At 40.0% G+C, this 20,642-nt stretch overlaps 1 protein-coding gene across 1 annotated transcript; it reads right to left on the minus strand.

Annotated features, from left to right (window-relative positions):
• Positions 1-11,833: 11,833 nt before the first annotated feature.
• On the minus strand, positions 11,834-19,751 carry LOC126826773 (translocon-associated protein subunit delta-like). Its single transcript, XM_056102574.1, has 5 exons — positions 19,623-19,751; positions 18,630-18,748; positions 17,249-17,413; positions 12,885-12,950; positions 11,834-11,973 (listed from the first exon to the last, which is right to left on the minus strand). The coding sequence occupies exons 1-5, from the start codon at positions 19,687-19,689 to the stop codon at positions 11,869-11,871; spliced, it is 522 nt and encodes a 173-aa protein (XP_055958549.1). The 5' UTR covers positions 19,690-19,751; the 3' UTR covers positions 11,834-11,868.
• Between the last annotated feature and the right edge of the window lie 891 nt (positions 19,752-20,642).

Genomic DNA, 20,642 nt, shown 5'->3' on the forward strand with positions numbered 1-20,642 from the left:
AGACGGCGGCTTAAACGTATTTCGAATTCCAACTGTCAAGGGGTTTTTTTACATGCACATCAATGTGTACACCGGACTTCGGCTTTTCGACCCTCTTTCCTGTGCCAATCTATAGAAACTGACAAGCGGAAACCACGCCGGAAAATCCGCGAAACTTTCTCGACCAACACCGGGAAGCGCGATCCAGAGTCTTACTCCACGTTAGCGTCTTGCTCATTGAGTCACCGCGGCTCCCCTACAGGTTAGCGAACGTCTTGTTCATTGAGCCACAGCGGCTCCCCTTCAGGTTAGCGAACGTCTTGTTCATTGAGCCACCGCGGCTCCCCTCCACGTTAGCGGGCGTCTCGCTCACTAAGCCACCGTGGTTCCTCGCGCTCACTAAGTCATCCCGACTCCCCTACACGTTAGCGGGCGTCTCGCTCACCATGTCACCCGGCTCCCCTCCAGGTTAGCGGGCGTCTCACGGCTTTCCCACAAATTAGCGAGCGTCTTGCTCACTAAGTCACCCCGGCTCCCCCTACAGACTGAGGTCCGCCGCTAATAAATCTAATAGATCGATAAGATGTAAAGAATGGAGACGATGAACCAGTAGAACAGGTTATAGTGTAACAAGCCGTGTAGAGACACACACAGCCTATTATACACACTGGTTAATAATATTTCATTCATAACTATTCTTATATATAGACACGGTATGTCATTCAGATAAGTGGCGTGGTTTCGATTTCCCGCTTATACGTCCATTTCTCCCCTTCTATACGTTGGCTTGCACGTACAGGATGGTATTCGATATAAGAGTAGGCCGTAGTGCCACTGTCCGTGGAAAATTTCCCTCATAACACACTACAAGGCGTATGTCCACGAGGCCAGTCGAAGCAGAACAGTAGGACGTTAAACCCTATTTCATTTCATTTTACGTCCATTTCTCTGGGTCCCCAGATTTCCACCCGCAGTTAAAGAATTCGTCTTTACAATAGAGAGAGGGAGAAATGGGGTTTAACGTCCACTCAACACAAACTATGTCGTTTCGGGACTAACATATGGTTCAATTTTATTTCAATAATTCGCTTGTGAGTAGGGGTCTTTAGCAGTGGGAAGAAACCGGAGGAATCGGAGAAAACCCATGAGGTTGGACAGGCGACCCTACTCCTTGTTACGTATAACCGGGTAACGAAACCACGCCAGTTGACCCAATGACAGACCTTATAAAACAGCACACTCTCTCTCTTAAGAAGCGGGGATCACGGTGGCTAAGTGGGTAAGACGCTGGCTCGCTAGTCTCGAGGTCGGGTGTTCGATCCCTGCATTGGCCGAGAAAGTTCATCCAGATTTTCCGGCGTGGTTCCAATTTGTCCGTGATGCAGAACGGAGGGCCTGACAAGGACAGCTGTCTAGTGCTTCGAATGAGACGAAAAACCGAGGTCTCGTGTATACATTGGAATGCACGTAAAAGATCCCTTGGCAGTTGTAATTCGATATAAGAGTAGGCGATAGTGCCGCTGTCCGGAAAAAATTTCCCTCATAGCACACTGTATGGCGTATGCCCGTCTTCATTAGCCCGGTATAGGAGCAGAACAGTAGGACGTTAAACCCCATTTCATTTCATTTCTCTTAAGAAGCAGATCATGATTTGTTTTTCAATCATAAATGTATCTAGCTGTTTCTCAAGCTGATCAAAATACAGATCTATATTTCGCTTCGTTTTTTTATACTTTTTACACTACATGAAGGTCTGACCAGTTATACTCGAAGGCCGTGTCAGGGGTCGTACGGGCGGCTTTTGACCTATGACGTCAGACATTGATTAATCAATCAGCGTTGAGGTTTCTAGTGGTTTACCCACAGTTCCGTGCATGACACGCCAAGAAGTCGCCGTGAAGGACCGTTTCATTGGCTTATTCCTCGCTTAACCAAAACGCCGGTAATATAACAACTCTTCCAGATCCTAGTGTAGTAAAGACAAGTAAAACGAAATTTTGAACTATAAAAAACGAAACGAAATAGAATCTGTGTTTTAATCAGATTGGCTGTTTCTTAAAATAAATAAATAAATAAATAAATATATAAACTAAAATGACAAAACAGTTTTAGAACATTTTATAAATTTTGTATAATATCAAAATGAGATAGATGAAATCAAATGAAATGAGGTTTAACGTCCTACTGTTCTGCTCCTAAACTGGGCTAATGAAGACGGGCATACGCCATACAGTGTGCTATGAGGGAAATTTTGCCCGGGCAGCGGCGCTACGGCCTACTCTTATATCAAATTCCAACTGCCAAGGGATCTTTTACGTGCACGCCAATATATACACGGGACCTCGGTTTTTCGTCCCATCCGAACGACTAGACAGCTGTCATTGTCAGGCCCTCCGTCCTGCATCACTGACAAGGGGAAACCACGCCGGAAATCAAAATGACATAGATGAAATGTAAGCTGACTGTTTTATTGACTGGCAACCCATATTTAAGATTTAAGATGAACAAATAATCTATAAAATTGGACAAACTGCTCGTAACTGGTAACACATACTAAATATTGAAATTAGACCCGACCCTCGTTTGTTTGGGCAAATCGTTAGACTTGGCGTGTAAATGTTTAAAATTTGTCACATGGGTTTCTCTAAATTTGTTAAAATCTAACAAAGGCTGGAAATGTTGACAACATTGTGTAAATAATGATGTTCCACATCTCGACGAATATTTTAGTTTTGAGAATGAAATGAAACGAAATAGGGTTTAACGTCCTACGGTTCTGCTCCGACTGGGCTAATGAAGAGATGGGGTTTAACGTTCACTCGACACAAACTAGGTCATTGCGGGACTAACATATGGTTCAATTTTATTTCAATAATGCGCTTGTGCATAGAGGTATTTAGCAGTGGGGGGAAACTGGAGGACGCGGAGAAAGTCCGCTGGTTTGGACAGGCGACCCTACTCCTTGTCACGAACAATCTGGGAATCGAAACCAGGTCAGTTGACTCAATGACATACCTTATGATACAACGCCAACCATTCCACCCCCCACCCCCACTCGAGAAAAGTAGGACCCTACACCACCATTTTATTTCATTTCGTCTCACGCATTTCATAAATTACCACTTCATCTAAAGTAATACCATGTTTTACAATCTAGACGACCGAATTTCTACGACCATTCAACTCCGACCAACCGTAACGGTGGTACTTCACAGAATACCACTTCATCAAAATGAACGTCAGCGGCTCTCTTCCATCAAATACTTGTATAAGTCTGATAATAGATGGTCAGTGAATGATACTCTCTCTATCTAATACTTGTAGCAAGTTTGAGGACTGCTATATAAATACTTGGCCTAGTCTAACCAATCATTAGTATCTATTTAATTATTCCAGGCCAATAAATTTGTTCCCAAGCTCGAAATTAAAAAAAAGTAATAAATATTAAGTGTCGTGTGGTCAACACCTTGTTTAAATAAAAGTGATATTGAGTAGATAATTGGAAATGAAATGAAATGGGGTTTAATGCCCTGATGTTTTGCTCCGACTAGGAGAGAGAGAGAGAGAGAGAGAGAGGTGGGGTTTAACGTCCACTCGACACAAACTAGGTCATTTCAGGACTAACATATGGTTCAATTTTACTTCAATAATTCGCTTGCGCGTAGGGGTCTTTAGCAGTGGGAGGAAACCGGAGGACCCGGAGAAAACCAACGAGGTTGGACAGGCGGCACTACTCCTTGTCACGTACAACCGGGGAATCGAAACCCCGCCAGTTGACTCAATGACAGACCGTATGATACAGCGAGCACACGCTAACCATTCGGCCATCCAACCTCCCCCCACCCCCAGACGAATGAAGAAGGGCATATGCCATACAGTGTGCTATGAAGGACAGCGGCGCTACTCTTATATCGAATTCCAACTAGCAAGGATTCTTTTAAGTTACACTTATATATATGTGTACATGGGATTTCGGTTTTTCATCCCATCCGAACGAATAGACAAGTGTCCTATAGTCGATACCACACCGGAAATTTCCGGGCAACTTTATCGACCAACACTGGGAGCGAAACCGAGACCTTCGAGCTAGCCAGCCAGCGAAGCCGAGAGCTCCAGGCTAGTCAGTCAGCGAACACAAAACTCCAGGCTAGCCAGCAACGGAACCCTAAATCTCCAGGTTAACCAGCCAACGTTTTATTCATTGAGTAACTTGTCTTGTTCATTTTAATAGTAGACCTAAATGGTCTGAAAAATTAGATAAAGCGCTAGAAGTTCTCACTTTATGAGTTAAAAACTAGATAATGTAAATTTCAGTCAAATTGCTCCACCCTAAACCGAGATATTACCGTTTGAATTTTAGGCCTAGCCTCGATCATCATTACTAAAGTAGGTACAATTAAAAAAAAAGTCTCGATTATTCATTTTTGGATTAAATCATTAATGAGCGTTGAACAGCAAATCGGATTCAAATCCAGTGAAAATCGAGAGTTAATAATTATCTAGATAAGTTAATTGCCTAATTAATAGTTTAGATAACATTTCAGGCCCAAAGGAAGACCTGCAATAGACAGATTTAGCTCTTGTATAATGTATGTTTAAAGGCTCAATACCACTCTTATTGTAACTGAAAAATATGTCCCAATCTTTATTCTGGTCAACAAATTGTACTATTTTACAATATTCCAATTAATTGATGATACAAATTTCATCTTAACACGTACCTAATTTAAAAAATTGGAAAAATTCAACTAAATGATTTGAAAAGCCTGACGTAAAGCTTTTCAAATGTGACTTGGATTTAAAAATATTTTTGAACCCTCTGGACAAGTAAAATAGGATTTAATGGATAATTTACACAACAGGTAGGACACTAACACATCTAGTACTTAGAATAAGGCTATTTTTTATTTTCTGGAGCTGTCAAGGCAGCAAGAGTGTTATTGTCCCTTTAAATGCATATGGCTCTATTCTTTGAAACCCTGAAATAGATGAAAATCGGTCTAAAAGCACATATTGATGTAATAAATATATAGAGAGAAATGGGGTTTAACGTCAACTCGTCACAAACTGGGTCATTTCGGGACTAACATATGGTTTAATTTTATTTCAATAATTCGCTTGCACGTAGGGGTCTTTAGCAGTGGGAGAAAATCGGAGGACCCGGAGAAAACCCACGAGATTAGACAGGCGACCCTACTCCATGTCAGGAACACCCGGGGAATCGAGACCACGCCTGTTGACTCAATGACAGACCGTATGATACAGCGCGCACGTGCTAACCACCCCCCTCCCCCAATGTAATATAAAGTGATTTATAATGAATCTAATAAATTTTTATTATAATTTCTAATCAATTAGGTTCGGTTAAAATTATAAGTGCCTAGTTGTTTGGATGAGGCGAAAAACCAAATACTGGTGCAACCTTGGCACTTGATAATTAGAATTCGACGAAGCGTAGGCAGAAACGTCAATGATTGAAATAAATTCTACTCCATAGCATTGAACACGTGCGCATAGAAGAAATAACCTTTGTTAGGTGGGAAATACTCACATATTGTCTAAGGTGGCCTACTAACGATTTTATTGTCACATATTAAAGATGGCAGCATTTTCCTTTGAACTTTACAGTTTACTCTCTCCATATTAGGTGTGCGGGGTTTTTATTCTACATATTAATAACCCGGTACAAGCTTATCATTCTACATAATTAATAACCCGCTACAAGCTTATCATTCTACGACGCTGGCTTGCTAGCCTGGAAGTCGGGTGTTCGATCCCTGCGTTGGCCGAGAAAGTTCATCCAGATTTTCCGGCGTGGTTCCCCCTTGTCAGTGACAGGGACAGCTGTCTAGTCCTTCGAATGAAACGAAAAACCGAGGTCCCGTGTATACATTGGAATGCACGTAAAAGATCCCTTGTCAGTTGGAATTCGATATAAGAGTAGGCGATAGTGCCGCTGCCCGGGCAAAATTTTCCTCATAGCACACTGTACGGCGTATGCCTGTCTTCATTAGCCCATTTTATCATTCTACATAACCCGCTACAAGGTTTTCATTCTACATAATTAATAACCCGTTACAAGCTTATCATTCTACATAATTAATAACTCGCTACAAGGTTTTCATTCTACATAATTAATAACCCGTTACAAGCTTATCATTCTACATAATTAATAACTCGCTACAAGGTTTTCATTCTAGAATAATAACCCGATTACAGGCGCGGATCCAGAGGGGGGGGGGGGTCCAATCCACCCCCAACCCCCTGCTCAGCTACATAAATTTTTTTGTAAAACAACTGTTTTTATGAGAAAAGTGTCATAATTGTGCTTTATCCTTTAGCGTCAGATGGTGCGACAGTATGGGCACTCAAAGCGCGAGATAATGATATAGACATATGTGATATCACAATTAATGCTATGCATCAATAAAATTGAATCACAATGTCATCGTATTAATTCATAATAAAAATTGACTTCAAACAGGATGTTGGATTTCTCTGTTTAAAAAGATCAATGTGTACGTATATACGCCAAAATGATGATAGAGACCATGTATTTCTCAAAAAATTTATTTCAAGCCGAGGAGGGGGGGGGATACATTTTCTCAGGAACCTGGCAAACCCCCTTCTGCAAAAATTCCTGGATCCGCCTCTGGATTACTTTACTCTTTAAGTAATTTACAGTCAAAAAATGTGTCCGATTTCTTCCTTTTGTGACTGTTTGCAAGAGATAAATCGTTCATCCTCGTTTATGCTGACGAAATCTACACCTGGTAACAAACTTGTCCACAGCCTCGGTCTTTCTTCTACATAGAATTTATTCACTTGGGTTTTACTTTTTCAAGAAAACATTGATTGAGGTCATGTTTTATACTCTGGGTTGGGTGGCCAGGTGGTCTAATGCGTACCCTATAGATCATAAGGTCTATCATTGAGTTAAGTGGCGTGGGTTCAATCCCACTTCTATGCCTTACATAGTCGGTCAATACCTACATTAGTATGATTGATACTCATGGGAAATATTCCCTTTTGTCTTGGGTTGGGTTGGATCAGAAGGTCTGTCATTGAGTCAAGTTGCGTGGTTTCGAGTCTCCGCTTGTACATGACAAGGAGTATGGTCGCCTTCTAGCCTTGTGGGTTCTCTTATGGTCCCCTTGTTTCCTCCGACTGATAAAGACCCCTACGCGCAATCGAATTATTGAAACAAAATTACCCCCCCCCCTTTCTCTCTCTTGTCTTGGGTTGCGTCCCTTGTTGTTAGTTTGTTTTTCACTTTGAGTGAACCGTGTATTACTACAGACCCGGGACTGTACAGTGCGGTGGAAGCTTACAGCTAGCCCCCGAATCCATTAACACGATCTGATATGTACGTTTATCATCCAATAACACATTCTACAGTAGATATCGCTTGTGTGATAACTTTCATAATCTACTCGGCGATATCTCCTGCTTTACATGAAATTGATTGGTTAATAAAAAAGGTACTACTTTTCTATTAAAAAGGAACTACTTTTTGGATCTAGTAATATTGTTGGAGAAAAGTTCTTAATTACCGTAAACAATTACAATACTCCTCATAACCTTATAGCAAACATCGGGTCAATATAAAGGAATTTGCAATGATTGAATTGCTGTCAAAAAAATTGATGTATCACTACGTCGTAATGTTAACGGGTTCAGTAAAAGTGAAATCTATAGCAAAGAATTGTATTTATTTATTTGTGCATGTAAGAAAGGATTGGGTGATAAATAAATACACTTACTTGTCTTTTTTCAAATCAAAAAATATCAACACTCGTCGATAAATTAAATAAAAATCGGCAAAGCCTCGGGTTTTTTTTTAAACTTTATCGACGAGTGTTGATATTTTTGGATATCAAAAAAGACTTGTAGGAGTTTCTATATTTGTTGTTTGATGGTGTGTGTGTATGTGTATAGTGTGTCTGTCCGTGGGTTTGTCTTATGTGAAATGAAATGAAATGGGGTTTAACGTCCTACTGTTTTGCTGCGAACTGGGCTAATGAAGACGGGCATACGCCGTACAGTGTGCTAAGATGGAAATTTTGCCCGCCCGGACAGCATCACTAAGGCCAACTCTTATATCGAATTCCAAATGTCAATGGATCTTTTACGTGCATGCCAGTGTGTACACGGGACCTCGTCTTTTCGTCCCATCCGAACGACTAGACAGCTGTCCTTGTCAAGTCCTCCGTCCTGCATCACTGACAAGGGGGAACCGGAAAATCTGGATGAACATTCTCGGCCAATGCAGGGATCGAACACCCGACAACGCGAGCCAGCGTCTTACCCACCTAGCCAGCGTGACCCCCTTGTCTTATGTAATTGTTTGTGTTTGGTGCAGTCCTCCTGCACTCACTGATACCAGTCACAGCGAGAAAATATAAAGTCGTTGTTAGAAATAAAGATTTATAAATTTGGTTTTGAGATGTAAAGAATTAATAAAAATAGTCTTCAGCATAGTGATTAATGGTGAAAGAGATTTCAAGTTTGAACAGACATCAACTCCTGGCAACCTTTGATTAACGGGAATCATTTGGATTTGGAGACAAATTTGGGGATTGGGTAGAAACCTTTGCAGCACTTAGAAACTAATATATACCGAGGGATATGATATTTACGATTGCATGGCCGCCATGTTGAAGTATAAATAATGTTTTATTTATCGGTAAACAAAACTTCCTTTATAGATAAATATAACTTTGGCACCGTACAACAGACTGGCAGATTATAGACATAGAACATGGCGTCGTGTGTCAATAACCATATAGCCGATTAACATTTAAAGAGTGTTTGGTTTATATCCAAATATGTGTAAAGTTGGCCAGTTGCAGTATTTAACAATATTCTGAATGATTGAATGATCTTCTTGTTGTTGGGTTGACGATCTTCTAGAAAACGAACCAAGATCAGGCATGGGGTTGAATACATTGCAATATAATCGACTAAATTACAATAACTTTCATATTTGTATGATTACAATTACATTATGATTATAATTACATTATGTTTACAATTACATTATGATTATAATTACATTATGTTTACAATTACATTATGTTTACAGCTATTGTTAATGTAATTGATAAAATACTTCTAAAATATTTAAGTCATGAATAAGTCAGGAAAAAGTCTGATCTTTTTATTCAATGTACAATATAGCATATCAAACGCAGTGATATATTGAGGATGGGTGACTCCATGGCGACCCCCCCCCCCCCACTCAGTTTCAATACATTAAAAGCTCAGTATGTTACAAATTATGCGTCGGTATCCGACCCCACTCCCCAATCCTTCAAATGACTTCGACATCCCAGCCCCCCCCCCTCACGTCTGACAAATACCCTCGTTACAGCACTGATCATAAGCATGCGCAATTCTAGTTAAAGTTCTATGACAAGGTGGGATACAGAGAGAGAGAAATGGGCTTTAACGTCCACTCGACACAAACTAGGTCATTTCGGGACTAACATATGGTTTAATTTTATTTCAATAATTCGCTTACGCGTACGGGTCTGTAGCAGTGGGAGGAAACCGGAGGACCCGGAGAAAACCCACGAGGTTGGACAAGGGGGATACGGTGAAAGATGCATTAAGGTTCTCCTATAATAGTTTAAACATAGATTATAACAAATTAATATATTGATAATTTCATTCAAATAACGTTATTCTGGGCGAAATTTAACGTGTCGAAGGTATAGCGTAGATTGTTTATTATCGTGACAACGTTACTTGTCAATCGAGCCTCAGCCTCGTTTCTCCTTTTTAAAATTCAAATGTCGATCCCCATTTCTCTGTCTCTCTCTCATTGCTTGTTATCAGTAGTAATACGCATTAATTGCTTGTTATCAGTAGTAATACGCATTAATTGCTTGTTATCAGTAGTAATACGCATTAATTGCTTGTTATCAGTAGTAATACGCATTAATTGCTTGTTATCAGTAGTAATACGCATTAATTGCTTGTTATCAGTAGTAATACGCATTAATTGCTTGTTATCAGTAGTAATACGCATTAATTGCTTGTTATCAGTAGTAATACGCATTAATTGTATTTTTTAGATGTTGTTCAGTTCAATTACTGAATGATATGGAAACGATTTATCACGAGCAGCCATATTGCCAGCAGGTCCAACTTCAAAATCACAAACCGGGCTACGATCATTTTGTATATTTAAACCCGATCTTGACAACTCGTTAAATATCCGGTTAATCCAGTAAAGTAGATAACAGCTATTGCCAAGAACTTCCGACTGGGTCCGGGGGGTTGGATGGCTGAATGGTTAGCGTGCGCGCGCTGTGTCATAAAGTCTGTCATTGAGTCGACTGGCGTGGTTTCGTATCCCCAGTTATACGTGGCAAGGAGTAGGGTCACCTGTCCAACCTCGTGGGTTTTCTCCAGGTCCTCCGGTTTCCTCCCACTGCTAAAGACCCCTACGCGCAAGCAAATTATGTAAATAAAATTAAACCATGTTAGTCCCAAAATGACCTAGTTAGTGTTGAGTGGACGTTAAACCCCATTTCTCCCTCTCCCACTCCGACTGGGCCCCACTTGCCATGCAGGGGACATTGTCGTTCCGTTGCCAGCCATTGGCAAACAAGACAAAGGGAAGTAACTCTTTCAGCATAGTCTAATTTATTATACAAGAGAACACTATAAGTGTATTAAATAAAAAATAACTCAAAATGAAACATTATACCTTCACAAGCCGTTATGGTGGCACGTATTGTAAGAAGACATGTTATCTTTTGATTTGGGATATGGGGGCCTGGGGACTAACACCTGGTTTAATTTTATTTCATTAAATTCACTTTTGCGTAGAGTCAATAGCAATGGGAGGAAACCACAGGATGGACAGACGACCTACACTTTGTCACGTGCAAAAAAAACCACGCCACTTGACGACTTAATGACAGACCTTATGATCTAAAGCATCACGCTAAACAGTCAGAGTAGAACAGTAGATGGTTATTTAATTTCATCTTTTGAACCCTGTCAAGAAGTTCACCTAATAAACACCCACCCCAAGTTTAAACATTCTAGCTCAATTAGAACGAGATATCATGCCCCAAAAAGCCTGACAGACAAACCCATTTTAAATAGTCCTTTGCTTGCTTCGAAAGAAATGAAGTAGGATCTAATGTGTACTGTCCGGCACCGACTGGACTAATGAAGATGGGCATATGCCATGAAGTGTGCTATAAGGGAGATTCTGACCAGACAACGGTACTACAGCCAACTGACAAGGGATCTGTTACGTGCATGCCAATGTGTACACAGGATTCCAGTTTTCCATCCCATCCCAACGACTAGACATTTATCCTTGTCACGTAGGCAAATCCCGATGAACTTTCTCGACAAAGACAGGGATCGAACACCCAGCCTCCAGGCTAGCGAGCCAGCGCCTTACCCACTTTGCCACATGGCGTCTAAAAACCAGTCGTGTGTCATTCTGTTGATGTCTTGAAACTTAGCGCGGGAGGGGGGGATGACCGAATGGTTAGCACACGCATGCTGTATCATAAGGCCTGTCATTGAGTCAACTGGCGTTGTTTCGAATCCCCGGTTGTACGTGACAAGGAGTAGGGTCGCCTGTCCAACCTCGTGGGGTTTCTCCAGGGTAAGCAGAGTGATGAGAAATTTGATTGGTCCTTTGTCAGACCCTCCGTCTTACACCACTGACAAGGGAGAACTTTCTCGCCCAACACAGGGAACGAACACAGGACCTCCAGATAACGAACCATCACAGCTCCCTTCCTTTGAAACAATAGAAAAACACAAAACACTGAAACTAGGTTATGAATAAAAAGGAATGAATTTATTGATAAAAATATTGTAAATGAAATTTTTTTATTTTTTATTTTTTTTAAATTAAGGTGTGAGTTTAGATTTTGTAGAAAAAGCTAACCACCAGACCAAGATGGCGACACAAGCAGCTACGAATTCACTTTGGATATAAGTACCTTGCCACACTCCCTGTAAAATAAAATACATTATTTACATGACTTAATCATTTTCAATGGCTAAACTTTCATTTTGGTCACTCAAAAATTTTATGGAGTATTTTTTGTTTTTTTTAGATAAGAAAGGTGTTGAGAAGTGGATAGAAGTTCTTCTATAACATATTTTGAACTAAATCAAAGAGGTTTAAGGTTTAGCCCATTGGACTTAAGTTGTTAAGTCGCATTGATGCTTTAAGCAGACCATGGGGGCTTTAAGGGGAGCATATAGTGAGGCATAGAGGCTTTAACCGGGGAATGGATGCTTTAAACAGGAACATTGACACTTTAGGGGGCATGGAGGCTGTAAGAGTGATATAGTGGGGGATCAGCATGGAGACTGAAGAGGAGGGGGGACATGGAGGCTTCAAGGGGAACAGTGACACTTCATCTACATGGACACAGCTCACCAAATATTACTACGCCGTCACCCACGAAACAAGGGCCAAAGCTATTTTTAGTTTTTCTCTCCCTTTTCCCCCTTTTGCATGGCGATTTTTGTTGACATTTGGTGTAGAATCGAAGAAAAGGGTTTGAAAATACATTTTATGCCAGGTTTTGGTGAATATTCATAATCTTAAGGCGGAAGGATACAAGAGTTGAGAGGTTGGTTAGGTTGAAATGTAGGGTCGAAAATTGCATGTTTACTTGTCTCTACTTCCAGCTTGTGTATCTCAAATTTTTCATGAAGAATCTCATACGTGCTTTTGGGCAAGAGGTTGTCACATGTTGCTCCATCTGTGGTAGAAAGCGTTCTATCCAACGAAAATTTGGGGAAAAGTTAGAGCCGGTCTAAGATACGAGAATTAACATTAAAGTCAATGGGGAAATCTTTAGTGATCTGTGGCAACAAGGGAAGTAACTCTGATGATAATATAAATAACTTACCCCATGGCTAATGGTTATAGTAAATAGAGGTGTAATGGCTGATACATCTTCATTATTTCTTCTAGCCTGAAATATAAAAATAATAAAAACAGTCAGAAATAAAGTTTACCTCGACACATTAATTGTATTTCTACTACATTTCTCATTTTATACATCGGGATTTCAGGTATATCAAAGTGGGTTAACCCCACATCGAGATTGTCCAAATCCCTTATAAAACAAGCCAACATTGAGACTGATGTCCCCTGTTGAAATCCCAAAATAAACAGATGACACATAGTGGTGTGTCCAGTGGTGTAAGTAGAAGGGATGGGGGGTGGGTGGGGGTGGGGACAATTTAACTACGTACAGATCAACACCCATAATCAGCTTAAATAATAATGTTAAACATACATTATGCAAGAGCTAAATCTGTCAATTGCAGGTCTTTCTTTAGGCCGGAAATGTTTTCTAAATTATTAATTAACTTATCCAGACCATAATCAACTCTAGATGACATCGCTAGCTTGCGATCTTTAGTGGATTATGAGCCGATTTACTTCGTAACTTTCCTTCACGATTTAACGATTAAATGGATAATCGAGACTATGCTGTTTATCGTACTGACTTTAGTAATGATGAGCGAGGCTAGGCAGAAATTTCAACCGCTAAGTTCTCGGTTCATAGTGGATCAATTTGAATGAAAATATCAGCAAATTGCCTTTACAGTATCTAGTTTTTAACTATTATAGTGAGAACTGCCAACTCGTTATCGAATTTCCAATAATGTATCTTTCAGGCCTCGAAATTAACGGCGGCCACCGCGGCTATTGCCGATTCTGCCCTTTCAATTGGCCGCCGTGCCCTCAAAATCTTCACTTTGTCCACGGCCACTTGTGGTCGTGGTTGCCGGACATCTTAGCAGGGATGCCCCTTTCTGATCCAGTAAATAAAACGTCTACATGAGCCACAGATCTGGCCAATTACATATCGTTTTTGCCCCAATTCACATCGCCATACTAATTAACAATGTATACCAGTATGCCAGAGGCAGGGGCCTCAGATACTACAATACATAATAGTGTAAGGGAACCAGAATAAGCTGAGGTTGGCCGAATATGAAGACGTATGTCGAAACGCGTGCGCATTCGCACTACACGCAAAACAAAAATCTACAAGATAAACCTGCGGACAAGACAGAAGATAAGCATAGCACCGAATAAACAAATATCAAATCAAGTGAATGGATCCGGTTGATAATACACATGTAGGGGCCCGCATACTATGGAATAAGTTACACTGTATTTGATTGGATGAATTCCGCAAAATGGCACGTGTAGCAGTCATTTCGGCTAATGGGAAAGCATATTATAAACTGTAAGACAGTCGCTAATATTCAACCGCGAACCTGAATAATCAATATTTTCATTGGCTAAAATTATAACACATGTCATTTTTATTCAAGTATTACCCAATCATATCTTGTGTAATAAATAACGCACGCCTTACAAAATGGTGAGCTATGCAGGGACATAGGTAAATTCGCATACCGGTCGGCCTAATTTATTGATGTTCAATATGATATTGATGTTCGTTTCTGGAGTTTAACAAACGAACGGGACCCCTATTTATTTCCTTGAACATCAATAAATTAGGCCGACCGGTACGCGAATATCTTATCTCGACTCGACTTTGGTGGATATTCCCAGCACTTTCACGTTCGATGATATTGTCGAAACAATCTATAACTCAACAAGCGAATCAAATTTCGTCAAACTGGAATGTTTCCATTGTATTGTAACACAAGAATACGGAAAATTTATATATCAAAATATGGTTATTTCATTTTTTAAAAAGTTAAACAAAGAAGCCACTTGTTACCAAATTTTAGTTTGTTATTAAATTTATTCAATTAAATATTATCTGTGTTTTTATCCTAACCAATAATATAACTAGATTATTTATAATTCTAAAAATGGTACACAACCCTAGCTCAGACTGTATAGGTATTATGCCAGACCACTTTGTGTTTTGAAACCCACTTTGTGTTGTGTTTACCGCACTACTGCACATGATTGCCAGAGTGGTGGCAGGAGAAACAAGGAATCAATTCAACACGGCCTTATTAAAGTACACCAGCAATTTAAACAATGTCTTACTACACGTAGTACACGTCATATTTTTTAGTTCCACCCCCCCCCCCATTTATTTTCGGTGATTTATTCGGGAATATTATTGATGTGAACTTCCAAGTCAGTATGTGAATTAGATATGAAAAATTTTCTGAACGGTGCACTGTTTGCCGTTATTTTTGTATATTATAATTATACAAGATTCTCCACAACAAGTTACCAAGAATTATTTTTGTTAAGAAGTCTGTTTTTATCAAAGGGAATGGAATGGAAGCTTGCAATTACCCTATTCCCTGTCCCGTTTGTTTCAAATTGGATTAATAACCCTGTTTTGCACTTTAATACAAACGTTGTAATGTCAGAGTCCTTTAGTACACCACATACTGATCCTTGATTAAGTCAGTTATAAAGAAAAACACATTTTTGCCTCGGTGCCCTGCCGCTGAAAACATTTTTGGCCTTGATGCCCCAATCATTGGCCTTGATGCCCCTAAATTTGGCCAAAAACCCGTGGCCAAACTGGCAGTGCCCTAAAAAGATTAGAATTCGAGGCCTGATCTTTAATAATTTAAATATCTTGTAACATTTAGACAATACCAAAATATAATATTCTAGTCCCAAAGGGGGATCACGTGGCTAAGTGGGTAAGACGCTAGCTCGCTAGCCTGGAGGTCGGGTGTTCGATCCCCACATTGGCCGAGAAAGTTCATCCAGATTTTCCGGCGTGGTTCTCCCTTGTCAGTGATGCAGGACGGAGGGACTGACAAGGACAGCTGTCTAGTCGTTCGGATGGGACGAAAAACCGAGGTCCCGTGTACACATTGGCGTGCACGTAAAAAATCCCTTGGCAGTTGGAATTCGATACAAGAGTAGGCCGTAGTGCCGCTGTCCAGGCAAAATTTCCCTCATAGCACACTGTATGGCGTATGTCCGTCTTCATTAGCCCAGGTTAGGAGCAGAACAGTAGGACGTTAAACTCCATTTCATTTCATTTTCTAGTCCTAAAAATCTAATGCTGGAGATTTTTGTCTTTTTATTTATTTCTAATCGTAACCAGGTCACTTGACTGACTTTTGACCTATACCATTCGCCAACCCAATCACTCTAAACCAGAATTTAATTTTTAAACTATAGATATTCTCACCTTTTTTAAAGCAGAAAATCCTTCCACCCCCCCCCCATTTATTTTCGGTGATTTATTCGGGAATATTATTGATGTGAACTTCCAAGTCAGTATGTGAATTAGATATGAAAAATTTTCTGAACGGTGCACTGTTTGCCGTTATTTTTGTATATTATAATTATACAAGATTCTCCACAACAAGTTACCAAGAATTATTTTTGTTAAGAAGTCTGTTTTTATCAAAGGGAATGGAATGGAAGCTTGCAATTACCCTATTCCCTGTCCCGTTTGTTTCAAATTGGATTAATAACCCTGTTTTGCACTTTAATACAAACGTTGTAATGTCAGAGTCCTTTAGTACACCACATACTGATCCTTGATTAAGTCAGTTATAAAGAAAAACACATTTTTGCCTCGGTGCCCTGCCGCTGAAAACATTTTTGGCCTTGATGCCCCAATCATTGGCCTTGATGCCCCTAAATTTGGCCAAAAACCCGTGGCCAAACTGGCAGTGCCCTAAAAAGATTAGAATTCGAGGCCTGATCTTTAATAATTTAAATATCTTGTAACATTTAGACAATACCAAAATATAATATTCTAGTCCCAAAGGGGGATCACGTGGCTAAGTGGGTAAGACGCTAGCTCGCTAGCCTGGAGGTCGGGTGTTCGATCCCCACATTGGCCGAGAAAGTTCATCCAGATTTTCCGGCGTGGTTCTCCCTTGTCAGTGATGCAGGACGGAGGGACTGACAAGGACAGCTGTCTAGTCGTTCGGATGGGACGAAAAACCGAGGTCCCGTGTACACATTGGCGTGCACGTAAAAAATCCCTTGGCAGTTGGAATTCGATACAAGAGTAGGCCGTAGTGCCGCTGTCCAGGCAAAATTTCCCTCATAGCACACTGTATGGCGTATGTCCGTCTTCATTAGCCCAGGTTAGGAGCAGAACAGTAGGACGTTAAACTCCATTTCATTTCATTTTCTAGTCCTAAAAATCTAATGCTGGAAATTTTTGTCTTTTTATTTATTTCTAATCGTAACCAGGTCACTTGACTGACTTTTGACCTATACCATTCGCCAACCCAATCACTCTAAACCAGAATTTAATTTTTAAACTATAGATATTCTCACCTTTTTTAAAGCAGAAAATCCTTCTTCATCATAAAATCTGGCTTCATAATTTCCTGATCTTAGAGCTTTATATTCGTCAGTTATAGTAATTTGATATTGGTTTGTTACAGTTGTTCTAACAGCTGGAATCATTCTACCAGCAACATCAGCAAATAGATTTATATTCTACAAATATACAAACAGATTAATATACAAACTACAGATTAATATTCTTATCAGGACTAACATACATGTATGGTTCAATTTTATTTCAATAATTTACTTGCACGTAGAGGTCGTTAGCAGGGGGAGGAAACTCAAGAAAACCCACGAGACTGGACAGACCACCCTACTCTTTGTCACATACAAGCGGGGAACCGAAACCACGCCAGTTAACTCAATGGCAGAGAGGGAAATGGGGTATAACATCCACTCGACACAGGTTAGGTAATTTCGGGACTAACATTTGGTTCGAATTTATTTCAATCATTCGCTTGCACATAAGGGGTCTTTAGCAGTGGGAGGAAACCAGATGACCCGGAAAAAACCCATGCGGATGCGGTTGGACAGACGACCCTACTCCTTGTCACGCACAAGCGGGGATTCAAAACCATGTCACTTGACTCAATAACAGACCTTGTAATTTCACATGAATGCCTTAAACTACAAACCCCCCAATATGGAGTGAAGAAAGTTAGCCATACTATATAAATTCAAATATAGTATAAAATGAAATGGGGTTTAACGTCCTACTATTCTGCTCCGAACTGGGCTAATGAAGATGGGCATACGCCATACAGTGTGCTATGAGAGAAATTCTGTCCGGACAGCAACACTACAGCCTACTCTTATATCGAATTTTGAATTCCAACTGTCAAGGGATCTTTTACTTGCACGCCAATGTGTAAATGGGACCTCGTTTTTTTCCCATCCAAACGACTAGACAGCTGTCCCGGCCAATGCGGGGATCGAACACTCGACCTCCAGGCTAGCGAGATTATAGTATCAAACAATTTCATTTCTCACTCAGATCAATGAGGATATTCCATTATAAGACACAACATGATCGAACAGCCAATTTAATTACAAGTAGCTGATTATTTGGTAGGGCCCTGTGACACTTCCTTATATGTTTCGTAAACCCAGAAAGATTATAACTCCTAAAATCAGGAGTAGTAGTGCCCAACTTAAGCTGTCCTTATACCCAAAATTTAAGCCTCGACAGACCTACATTAGCCCCCAACCGTTAATATATTATAACTTCAAAATAGGAAGTAGTACAATGTCACAAGGCTATGTCATGTTACCCAAATCAAGTTACTCATATATCATCCCAGTCCTGGGGCATTCCCTTTTATTCCCCAACCCCAAACAGACAAATATATATAAAAGTTGTGTTTACCTGTAGGCCATTTTTACATGTTAGCGTAAACTGTGAGATAAATACGGTTTCCGTAGAAACAGTTGTCTCTGATGTTGTGTAAGTTTCACTCCTCACTACTGGCCCCAAACATACATCAGCTAAAAAAAAAAGGAATGAATGAATGAATGAAATGTAGTTTTATGGCACGTCAGCTCCAACCGGGCTATATTGCGCCAAACATATGGTGAAAAATCCAAGACAAAATAAAAGAAATCACAGAAATATATTTATATCCATAAATAAAAACAAATATCACAGATAATATATAAAATTAAAAATAAATATCGCGATTCTTCTGCTCACGAAAAGTCGTCAAGTAAGTCAGAAAAATCGTCCTACTGAGTCCGAAACGTTGCCTGTGTTGAGTTACGAAATGGCGGGGGACCGAAATGCCGTGATACCCTTAAATTTATGCGTGGTCAACATCGCATCGATGTTATGCTTATCAGTGATTGTCGCGGTCTAGCGAATATTCACTGCTGATCAGTGCGAAACGTACCAAGAACCAATATTAAACTCACATAAACAGAATTCAAAAGAAAAGATTATCTATAGGTAATTAGCAGGTATACATAGAACAGAGATGAGCTACCTTCTCTATTTTTGAAACAATCATGATACGAGTTGAAATAATGATGGATTTGGGTAAATCTCAATCTAATCAATAATGAACCTTTCTCGCCGGAGTCCATGTGCAGCACTGTTAATCTGATTGGTGGATAAATATACCAGGTACCCTCTCATATAAAATTAAAAATCATTATTTAGATAGGGAAAAGTGTACGCTTGTTGTTATTTTGCAATCTGTTGGATTCAGCCGGTGTTTGCCACGCACACACTTTTCATAAACACTGTAAACAGACGAGATTAATCGGGTTTTTCTGGGTGTCCTTAGAATATTTGAACACAGGAACGATACGAATAGTATCTAACTTTCTGAAAACGTAATCAGATAAAACAAAATGGCCATACCCGAAGTAAAAACTGTTAAAACAGCGAGAACTAATATCGTCAACATCTTGCTTGTGGTGGCTGCCATCTTGAAAGAGAACGTGTCAATAGAGGGCGTACAGAAAGGGGAGATAATTCTACAAGAACTTTGACTCGGAGGCCCCTGGGCAGGCCAGATCACAATCACGTAATAATCGTACAGGTGTAAATAATAATTAATGGCATATCTAAGAAAATCCCAGAGGGTATTTACATTTTGCACTGATCATAAACATTATCCGAATAAATAGGCGTACCCCAGGCTTTCTTCCTGAAAGATATCAAGCGTTCTTTTATTCACAGAAAATTAGACACAATTGAGACAGCTAGGCCACTATAAGCCGCAACGATTCATTTTTAAAGCCCTGAGCGTGAATACCTTGCAGACTACAAATATAGAGAAATTTAGAAATATCAGTCAGAAAATGGTTCGATTCCATTCATTATTTACAAATATATGACGAATTGAAAATTATATCGATCTATCGGCTCTATAGGTAACAAGCTCGCCGCCATTTTTATTTGCCGCCAACCAAATTGATGGAACTGTTTTTAACCTGATTGATCTAATGCGTGAGGTTATCTAGTTTGGTAGTTTGATTTTGTTTCTTAATTAAATGTTAATTACTCAATCTGGGCACATAATTATTCTGGATTAAGCCGTGAGAAATTTCATGTTTTCCGAAGTTCATCAGGATTTTCCGACGTGGTTTCCCCTTGCCAGTGGTGCGGGACGGATGGCCCGACAAGGACAGCTGTCTAGTCCTTCGGATGTCTACGAAACGCCGAGGTCCCGTGTAGACATCGGCATCCACTTAAAAGATCCCTTGGTAGTTGAAATTCGATATAATATGAGTAGTCTTATAGATCCCCTATTTGGGCATAATTTCCCTCATAGCACAATGTATGGCGTATGCCCGTCTTCATTATCCCAGTCGGAGCAAAACAGTAGGACAATAAACAATAAACCTTATTTCATTTCATTTCATTTATATTTTCCGA

This window comes from Patella vulgata, chromosome 7 (assembly GCF_932274485.2).
Source record: "Patella vulgata chromosome 7, xgPatVulg1.2, whole genome shotgun sequence".
Classification (NCBI taxonomy): domain Eukaryota; kingdom Metazoa; phylum Mollusca; class Gastropoda; family Patellidae; genus Patella; species Patella vulgata.